Source organism: Mesoplodon bidens, assembly GCF_964165515.1.
Source record: "Mesoplodon bidens genome assembly, chromosome: 1".
NCBI lineage: Eukaryota > Metazoa > Chordata > Mammalia > Artiodactyla > Ziphiidae > Mesoplodon > Mesoplodon bidens.
Genome location: NC_138176.1, coordinates 194,993,290 through 195,004,181, shown reverse-complemented (window position 1 = coordinate 195,004,181; position 10,892 = coordinate 194,993,290). Strand labels below are relative to the sequence as shown.

Sequence of the window (10,892 nt, the reverse complement as noted above, 5' to 3'; positions counted from 1 at the left end):
AACAAATAAAAATACTAAACATGTTAAAAAAAAGCATCATTAATTTGCTAAGAAAGAAAACAAGCATCATTAGTTTGCTAAGAACTAAGTTTGTTTCAGAGTTGACTCCATAATGCCTGGCACAGTGGCTGACAGTGGAAAATAATTTATACTTTTGGATCAATGGACACATGAATGAAAATAAACAAATAAAAATACTGAACATGCTTAAAAAAAAAAAGCATCATTAGTTTGCTAAGAAAGAAAACAAGGTTTGAAGACGCTGTGAGGAAAGTAAGTGGCCACAGCCAGCTGGCCGACTTCTTCCCCATAGCCAGGAAAGAGCATGTCAAGGCTTTAATCTGGTATTTACATATAAGCATTTCCTCAGTGGTCACTAGCACTGACACCAAGCAGTTCCTCTAACAGGTGCTTGACCATCTCCTAAACCTTGGATTTCTCCAAGGGCATTCTTCACAAACAAGACCCAAGAATATTTACTAAGCCATATTTCCTATACTACTGCTAACCATCTTTCTTAACATATACTGAAAACAAGCAATAAGCGCAGTATATTTTTAAGGATTATAAAAGTTATATTTATTCACGATGCTACATTTATTGCATTCCCTTAGAAAAATAGAGACTATTTATGTACCCAATTTGCACATATAAAACTTTATACAAATTATGTGTAGCACATAAAGGCCTCTGGTACAGCTAAAATCCTGACACTACAATTTGGGTAATCCTGCTTCAGGGTCTCTAGTTTATTAAGTCTGTCCACAGAAAATAAAAACTGAAACTACAGTCAGTCTTGCTGCTCACACTTAGAAATTATTTTAAATATAATAAAATAAAATTTTCAATTACTCTAAAACCCAAAAAAGTAAACTGGAAGGGGATACATTTTGTTACCAATTTCAATTTAACAGTATGAGAAATTCACACCTTATTTTGGCTGGGTCTTTTTTTTTTTTTTTTAAATCACCTTAGTTTTGACATTATCTTTCTAAGTTGTGGCTGCTTCAGAAGGTAATTTGTCAAAAATATTTACCAAATAATTTTAATAAGTAATAATAATATTCCTTTTACAAAATGGTACAATAACACCTTAAGGAACCAGAAAATACTAAATGTCTTTGGCTATATAACTAAAAGGCCATTCTTCCAAACAGAATAGGGCATATTCACCTCAGAACCAACTACAGAAACAGAAAGCATAACAGAAATATGCACAGAATTTAATGAGAATTTGTCTTCCTTTTTTTCCCATTCTACCCATATAATAAGCAAGGAGAATGCAATTTACATAATCTTCCCAGATGAGACTCAAGAGCACTTCAAATGTACCCAAACTTCTGCAAAGGCAAAGTGAATTAAAACAATTACACAACTAAGTGAAGACTTAAGGGACAAATGTTATTTGCAATTTTCTTGTTTTTAACTTGTTTGCTTCTTTTTAAGCCTTACAAGTGTAGAAATTATAGCTGATAAACAAAAGTCACAAGCCTCACAAATGGAACTATAATATAAAAATAGATCAAATGAAACATTTATTAATAAATGAAGCCTATTTTATTACTTCAAGTGTTAATGATAAAAAAAATTTCTGCACAGCTGTTGCGTTTAAAAAAGCGAAACTACCTACTATGCTGCTAGCTTGGTAAACAGATGAACCTGATGTCTTTGAATGACATAACAACTGAGCATTGTACAGTACATCTTATGAAGACCCGTAAATTAGAGAATTACTGGCTTAAAGTTAGTGATTATGAAACAAATATGTATTTGTAGTTTCAGCTGCTTTTTTCTTCCTCAGCCATCAGGTGCTCCATCCATTTTACATTTCTGGGTTGAAGACTAAATGCAGTATTTTAGGTTATGCTACTTCCCATCTCAAATGTGTTGTGCCCGGGGACAGCCAATGACTCTCCATCTGCATTTGCTTAGCCCTTTTGCTAGCACTTCAGTTCAGGGTGCAGTAACGATACCAAAGCTTCCAAAGGGGCAACGTGCTAAAGCCACTTCTGATTTAATTTTGCTAAGATCTAGTCACAGAAATCTATCTCCATGTCACAGAGCTCAAGAAAGAATTGTGAGAGCATGGAGAAAATGTGAGAAGAGTAAACAGCTGCATACTTCCTTTTCTTCAAAACACTGAACAGATGGTGGGAATGTGAGTTAGTGCAGCCACTATGGAAAACAGTATGGAGGTTCCTCAGAAAGCTAAAAATAGAACTACCATATGATCCAGCAATCCCACTCCTGGGCACATATCCGGACAAAACTTTAACTCAAAAAAGATACATGCACCCTTATGTTCACAGCAGCACTATTCACAATAGCCACGGCATGGAAACAACCTAAATGTCCATTGACAGGTGAACGTATAAAGATGTGGTACATATATACAATGGAATACTATTCAGCCATGAAAAAGAATGAAATAATGCCATTTGCAGCAACATGGATGGACTTAGAAATTATCATACTGAGTGAAGTAAGGTCAGACAGAGAAAGACAAACACTATATGATATCACTTATATGTGGAATCTAAAATGTGGAACAAATGAACCTATCTACAAACAAAAACAGACTTGTGGTTGCCAAGGGGTAGGGGAGGCGGGAGAGGGATGGACTGGGAGTTTGGGGTTAGTTGATGCAAACTATTACATATAGAATGGATACACAACAGAGTTCTACTGTATAGCACAGGGAACTATATTCAATATCCTGTGATAAACCATAATGGAAAAGAATATGAAAAAGAATGTATTTATGTGTGTAACTGACTCACTTTGCTGTACAGCAGAAATTAACACAACATTGTAAATCAACTATAATTTTAAAAAAGGAAAAAAAAAAAAAAGCCAAAACACTGAACAGAAAATACAGTGTAACTCCCCTCCCAGTCCCCATGGCCCAGTAATAACCACGACAGAACCATTTACCTTTATTCTTCCTGGTAAGGACCTCAGCCTGTTCCCAAAGATCAAAGGCGGTAAGGACATGGGAAGTAATGGTGACATAGGAAGATGTCATGTTTTGGATGGTGACTGGGGTGCTGATGGTGGCGGGCATCCCCCCGCTCCCCACACTGCCAGCACTTGACTGGGATCCTATGGAGCTGGCTGGAGAAGGCATCGGAGAGAGGGGGGATGGTGTGCCTGTGCTTCTGGAAGGTGGAAGAAAAGAGAACTGGTTAGTCACCTGAACTCCCAGATCACAGATCTCCTGTTTCTGGAACTGCAGTCCAAGTCACAAGGCTTTAGCGTGTACTTGCCAAAATGACAATCACTTCTAAAATCACTTCTACAAGGTCAGAGAGGCACCCTTCACCTTCAGTATTCCAGAAATTTATTTCATAAAACACAGTGGGATGGGGCCCTCCAGATGGAAAAAGTAACTGGAGAGACGTAAGGTGTTCTTCACTGGACACAGAATCAGGTGGGCAAATCTGTATTCCAAGTGTATTTCCCAGGCCCTTTACATATTTTACTCCCTTGCCTGGAATCCCTTCTCTCCCCAACCCCTATTCCAACTTCTCCTAGGAAGACAGTACTTCCCCTGAGAAGATGGTCCTCATCTCTGATATATTCATTCTCTCATCCACTCAATACACATCACTGAGCTCCTACTCTGCATGTAGAGCTCCTCCAGACACTGGGGATACAGCACAGCTTCCTTTCTGTCACCACTTGAACTTGTCTCTTTGCATTTATCACACCTCATTATACTTTTCTGTCTATTCCTTTTCCTGCCTCACAAGCACCTCGCAGGCAGGGACCATCTCTTCCTCACCTCTGCATTTCTAGCCCTTAGCACAGGAGGTGCTCTGGATAAACACCTGCTGAGCCCATAACTGACTGAACAGAGGGCAGCCCACGAGGAGACTGGGCATTAGGGGACTCACACTGTGCTCTGTGTTCTCCTAGTGACTGTCCACCTGAACCTGCAAGTTCACAAGTGCCTTGATGCGGATCAAACAAGAAACACAAGTGAAGTCACTCAGACGTTAAGAAGTGATGGATATGAAATGGAAAGATGGGTCAGCAGCAGTGGCCTCATCACATAGTACATCTGCCCTTGGACTTCATGAACTCTAATGGATCCTAAGCATCCCCAGCAGAAAGTTCATTTTGAACAACTAGAGCAGAAGCTCCCCGAGGGCAGCAATTCCTGTCTGCTTTGTTTACTGCTGCTTCCCTGCGCCTAAAACAAGGTTTGGTACAAGGAAGGTGCTAGACGAACGGTGAAGGAGTGATCTAAAACCATGTGACTGACAACCTATTAACTTAGAATAATATCTCAGAGGTAGGAGTCGTGAACATTTTCAGAGGTAAAGAAGTTGCTTCTCAATCAGGACTTTCTTTTTTTAAGAGAGGCCATATGGGAATCTCTTCTTTTGAATGTGCTGGAAATGGGGCAATCTTCTAGGTGATGTTCTTAAAATAGCAAAACCCGTCAGAACTGGGAGCTTTTCAAGGAATACGACCAAATTAAAAAAAAAAAAAAATACTAGGCAAGTACCAAAGGGAAGAAAACTCTATCTTCATCTTAAAAACACCCGCACAAGGACTCTGTTTTTCGACAGCTTATGGAACAGGTGAGCAATTTCAGTTCACAAAGTGGGGGAAAATTCAGCTAGAGATAGCTGTTTTGATTCTTAATATCACTGTTACAGACCCTGGAGAAGGTAGGAGGGAATTGGTTAGGGAAAGTTCTTGTTTACTGAAACACTAAGACGGCGTGCTGCATAGAAGGAGAAAGGACCTTGGCTCTGGTTCCACTGGCTCCGCTGGCTCCGCCTGTTTTACATTGTTGGGCATATCCAAATATCCTCAAAGTTCTAAAACCTGGACCCTAGATTCTCTGTAGTTATCTTTTTAATTTATGTTGCCCAACCAGGAAACACCCTGATTTCTAACTATTCCTCAAAAAGGTAGAAATGTGCTAATGATTTCAGTTGAATAAGCAAATCAGCACATGGATGTAAACAATTTTTGAAACAAAGTCACAGCAAGAGGTAAAGAAAGAAAGAACTTAATTTTGAAAGTTATTTAAATTAGACTGATCATTACCTTGCGATGCATGGAGAAGGTGCCTGGGCAACTTTGGAAGAAGTCTTGAAGAAGTGTTCATTAAGAGTACGGGAATACTTTATTGCTATATCTTTTTTACAACGAAACATAGCCATGTTCAAAATGGACTGGCAACGCATGCTGTGAACATAAACATAAGGTGAAGTGAAGCATTAGCTCCGATTCATGAGTATCACTACTACAGAGAGCAAGCCGCCTAACCTTTTCCCTACTGTTCACCCTAATGAACATACTGGGTTTTCCTCATCGACGCGAGAAAGAACATCGAGAATCTCACTGCACTGTTCACACTAGCGTCAGAAGTAAATACTAGTGAAACAACACAAATATACAAGGATATAATTTAAGTCACAAGACCGAAGTCATCAGTAAAATGGCAGCAGATGCCATTTCATAATAATTAACCACCAGTGGGATTAACCCCTTGACCACACATCCTACCACTTTCTGGTAGTGATTCGCTTTTCATGATCATTTTCACTTTAAGAAAACAGATATGCAAAAGCAGATGTAAGTTGCTATTTAGACAAAGAAAAAGATACACACCATAAAACAGCAAATATTTTCTCCTGTGTGGGTGTTGTGGCATCCGAGAAGGATTTTAATGACATTATGAATCTATAGGAAAATACAAATGTACATCAGGTTAAAAAAAGGCAGTCAGAAAAATCCCAGACACAAAGATATCTTATTATGTTTGTCTTGGTTTTATATTCATTTTTCCTGAAGATGTGAAGACATGGCAGCAACGCAGAAGAAAAATGAGGCTTTAGAGCAACAATTCAGGCCATTCAGAAAATCAGGCGAGGACATGCCTTTTCTCTGACCTGTCCACCTGCTTGAAACCAAGTAGACTTGTATCCTTACTGAGTCCCCTCCTGAAATGCAGGTAATAAACAAAGACGAGAGCTTCAGCTGAGATGAGAGGGCATCTGATAAGAAAGTAAAACTGGAAAAACCAACCCTCTCCCTGAAGGGTTTGGCATTTCACCGTGCACTTGGCAAAATGAATGCAGACCAACCCAGTTGTTCTGCTCTAGCACTTCATCCGGAATACATTTTCAGTTCATGACAAAAAAAAAAAAAAAAAAAAGTTTCTGGATCAGTAACTTTTTAAAAGACTCCCCTTTGTTAAGCTGTCTTCAGACCAAAGTTCAAATGGATTAAAGCAATAAAGGTAAGGACAGAGAAGTACTTAAAAGGAAGGCAAAATAAGTCTGCACTTACTTGATGAGGTCTAGGGTTTCTGCATAGATGGAGCAAGCCGACTTGGACGCTGGGCTTTCCAATTCCATGGCAATGCCACACTCAATAAAGGACAAGGCAGCTTCCAGGTACTTAAAAGCCTTCCCAACCTTGTCCGTCTGTGGGCGAAGAACAGGGTCACTGTTAAGCCTAACACGGACTTTTACTTAGTTTCTCACACACATTCTTTACAGAAACTTCCCTCCACTGTCTTAATTTAACTATGGCTAGAGAGAAGTGTGAGAATAAACAAACTCGATATAATAACCAAAGCCCGTCAGCTCTGACCTACTGAGAATTTTCTTTTACTAAAAATTCAGTAGGAAAGAGACAACAATCTTGTAATAAGACTATACTCTCAAAACCTTATTAAAGTACATATTCAAACTAAGGAACTCAGTGCATGGTCCCCTTGTTACTAGTGTGCAATTACCCATCATATGATTTTCCTGGCAAATAGGTTATTCTACACAACTAGAATAATGCAGAAACAGTTTCTTTGTACGTGTTGAAGTTTATCTTATAATAAGTAAAAAATGTTATGGTTTACAAGCATCTTAGATTTCATGTCGAACAATAATCTTTTTATGTATTTTAGAGCCCAACAGGTCATCTCCTCTGGGAGTCTGGGTTAAGGGCACAAGGCTATCCCCTGGGCCAACGGGGATAAAATTTCAGAGTCCCTTAACAGGAATGTAGAAATATGAATGCAATCAGATACTGGTGGTCATCTAACCCCGAATACATATTTTGTCACTTACGCTCTTCTCACTTGGTGGAACTCAGCCAACCTGACTGAGACTGTGCCGAGTCTCACTACATATGAGATGTCATATGCAGCACACATTGTAAGAGCAACTGATCAACATGACATTTGCAAGGTTGTAGTTTCTGCTAATGTCTCTACTTTGATATGTTCAAAAAGAATGAATGAAAACCATAAAGGTGCAAGTGGAGTGTAAGGAGATGGTGACACATCAGCAAAGAAAGAAGGTTTGGCAAAGAAAGATGGCTACTAATTTTATTTTATTTTATTTTATTTATTTATTTATTTTTTGCGGTACGTGGGCCTCTCCCGTTGCGGAGCACAGGCTCCGGATGCGCAGGCTCAGCGGCCATGGCTCACGGGCCCAGCCGCCCCGCGGCATGTGGGATCTTCCCGGACCGGGGCATGAACCCGTGTCCCCTGCATTGGCAGGCGGACTCTCAACCACTGCGCCACCAGGGAAGCCCCTAATTTTAATTTTTAAAAATAACTTGAGGGACTTCCCTGGCAGTCCAGTGGTTAAGACTCGGTGCTCCCAATGCAGGGGGCATGAGTTTGATCCCTGGTCGGGGAATTAAGAACCCATACGCCATGCGGCATGGCCAAAAAAAAAAAAAAAAAACTTGCTTTATTTTTTCTAGGGGCTTCCCTGGTGGCGCAGTGGTCGAGAGTCCACCTGCCGATGCGGGGGACATGGGTTCATGTCCTGGTCTGGGAAGATCCCACATGCCACGGAGCGGCTGGGCCCGTGAGCCATGGCCGCTGGGCCTGCGCGTCCAGAGCCTGTGCTCTGCAATGGGAGAGGCCACAACAGTGAGAAGCCCGTGTACCGCAAAAAAAAAAAAAAAAAAAAAAAAAAAAAAAAAATATATATATATATATATATATATATATATATATATATATTTTCTAGAGAACCCAGGCTCAGAAAATTAGTGACAGAAAGAATAAAAATCAAATCAGCATGTCCCAAATAATCAACAGTATAGGGCCTTATTGGTTTGCTTCACTGGTGCGAATTTAACTCTTCAAGTTTATTTATTCAATACCATCTTCTTCATGGGATTTCCAAAATTTATATTGGCCTTAGGGTAGAAACAAAAGAAACTATACTAAAGCAATTTGCCAGTATCCACTTCCTTAAGTATTTTGTAAAGTTAATAATGAAAATATTCCTGTGATAACTCTATGTATCTCCTGAGACAGGGTTAAACTAGTAGAGCTCTAATTTCCTTAACAGTAAGTAAAATAAGAATAGAGGTGAAATACACTACTCTGTATTCAGTTGTGCACTTCACTATCTGGAATGCAAGATGGTCATCTTTGAGACATTGTGCAAATAAAGGAGAATACTGTGAAGAGGCTGGCCATTCAGGTTTCTGTCCAAACTGGCATATTTTGAGAGTGGAATGAGCTAACATCACTTACTAAAATGGGATGCAATGGCCATAGGAAGGGAGAAAGAAGATGTGCATATGCATAGATTAAAAGCAACACAAAAACACAGTTCCCTGGAGTATTAATCTTGTTTGAATAATGAAGGAATCTAGTGCCCAGTGTCAAGGTAAGTTTTTGATAACTGGCTGACAAAGTACTGAATATTTACTCTTTCTCAAAATTCAAAAGATTCATACAGTTCTAGTAACAGCCTTGGAGAACTGAAAGGAAGAGGTTAGAAAGATACCACTGTTTTGGTGCTATCTGAGGCATCTTAATCTGACTCAGGTCATGCTGGTACAGGGTCACTTGAGAGACAGTGTCTAATTTATCTTTGACTCTCCTACAGCATCCAGCAAGGTAAGGACTCAATCAACATTTTACTCCAATGAATGGGGACCTGATAAAAGGGTCTCGGCCCAGCCCTTCCCAGCCTGACAACAGATGCCAGGCTACAGACTGGGGTTGAAGAACATTGGGCTAGGATTTTGAGGCCACCATGGACTGATCTGATTCAATCCCTGTGGACCTCCAGAGTTTGTGGTTAGGTTTGCCTGTGGCAGAATCAAGGCAACCGATGCTGTTCTCTTGTGGTACAAAGTTCAACATACGGTATCTGCAGGGGTTTAGGTGTGGGGAATACACCAAGCAAATAAAGGCCCCAGAGTCTTAGATGCTTAAATATGACAAAGGGCAAGCATTATATAACTACACTGCAGCAGAGAAATAAAAGCATTATTTATGTATGCAATTAACAAAACTACCACCTTCCAGAAAGTCCAACAGCCACCAGGTAAAGAGAGTTCGTTTCTTTCTTTTTTTTTTTTTTTGTGGGGGCGGTGCGGTTACACGGGCCTCTCACTGTTGTGGCCTCTCCCGCTGCGGAGCACAGGCTCCGGACGCGCAGACTCAGCGGCCATGGCCCACGGGCCCAGCCGCTCCGCGGCACGTGGGATCCTCCCGGACCGGGGCACGAACCCGTGTCCCCTGCACTGGCAGGCGGACTCTCAACCACTGCGCCACCAGGGAAGCCCGAGAGTTCGTTTCTTTAAGGCATGTTTACCAACAGTGCAATCATCACCTTCACCTTAAAATTTCATCTGATGGTACTGGTCCACTGTTCACTGTTAGCCTCTAACAGTGAACAGGGCGTTAAGATAATTTTGGAATGCAAACAGGCTACCTCACTTTTTGAAATGTTTTGGGGTGACCACAAATTGACCAGCTTTCAGTAAGCCAGAGTTGTTTTTCACATCCAAAGAATTGATTCGGTGGGACAAGAAAGCCCTCATGTATATTAAATAAAACACTACCAGGTAGATCAACTTTCATTCATTTAGATATAAAACGTGAAACTAGTACTTTGTCTATCTGCCCATGATCAGACGGAATCAGTGAAGTCAGAACAGTGTCGCTTCCCTAGGAACCGCTCCGCCCTCGCTCATTCTGACCCTGCTGACCCTGCTTACACTGCGGCCAACGTCAGGCCCCCGCAGCCCCACCCCCCATCCCGCCCCCAAGCCACAGTTAGTGATTTGGAACCAGACGGCAAGTGTCTGATCGGAAAACATTCCACCAAAGGGAGAACGAGCCAAGACTGACCACTAATTCTGCTTTGTCCTTCAACCTTTTGGCCTCCTTCATGTGAAAATCTGCTTGTTGTCTGAAAGAGAAGAAAAGACCAGGGGTGGGTCACAGGAACCTAAAAGTACTGGACTGGGGCAAGATGACTGAAGACGACTGGAGGGGGACAAGGATGGGAGGAGAGGCAGGGGGAGGTGGAGGGAGAAGCAGCAGCATCCAAAGTCTTACTTGTCCAACTTCATGTGAGGCTTCCCTGGCTTGGAGTTACCATTTGGCAAAGAAGGCACTGGAAAACGATTTGCAGTATCTCCAGAAGATCCCTTAAAAAAGATCACCACATCAATCACCCTGTAACATTTAAGACCATTGGCCTAACTGTACCGTCTCTCTAAATTAGCCCCAAATCGTTCAAAAGCAAGGAACTCAAATGCTGCACACTCTAGCTTGGTCAAGCACTTTTTCAGCTAGATTCAACTGAAACTGTAGATTTGGATTGTATCGGGGACACAGAAAAGCCATAAGACAAGAATGCCCAAGAGAACAGATTATCAACAAAGCCAAATTTCACATTTTCTCTTAAGCAATACACACACACACACACACACACACACACACACACACACACTCACCTACCCCAGGTTAACAGGAAGGAAGGAATCTGTATTCAAGAAAGTGGATACTTTTCCCCTCATTATCACTAATAATGAAAGTATTTGAGATCAAACATCCATACCAAGAACCAGGGTAATCATGTTTTACTGCAAAACACCTGATA

At 41.0% G+C, this 10,892-nt stretch overlaps 1 protein-coding gene across 6 annotated transcripts in view; it reads right to left on the bottom strand.

Annotated features, from left to right (window-relative positions):
• Nucleotides 1–10,892, bottom strand: part of AFF1 (ALF transcription elongation factor 1) — a 213,702-nt gene that overhangs the window by 5,768 nt on the left and 197,042 nt on the right. For all 6 annotated transcript variants that reach the window (XM_081238196.1, XM_081238198.1, XM_081238197.1 and 3 more), the window contains 6 exons: nt 10,346–10,437; nt 10,136–10,196; nt 6,313–6,449; nt 5,632–5,703; nt 5,065–5,205; nt 2,935–3,158 (listed from right to left, as the gene is read on the bottom strand). In XM_081238196.1, coding sequence (XP_081094322.1) covers nt 2,935–3,158; nt 5,065–5,205; nt 5,632–5,703; nt 6,313–6,449; nt 10,136–10,196; nt 10,346–10,437 — 727 coding nt within the window. The remainder of the gene's footprint in view (nt 1–2,934; nt 3,159–5,064; nt 5,206–5,631; nt 5,704–6,312; nt 6,450–10,135; nt 10,197–10,345; nt 10,438–10,892) is intronic.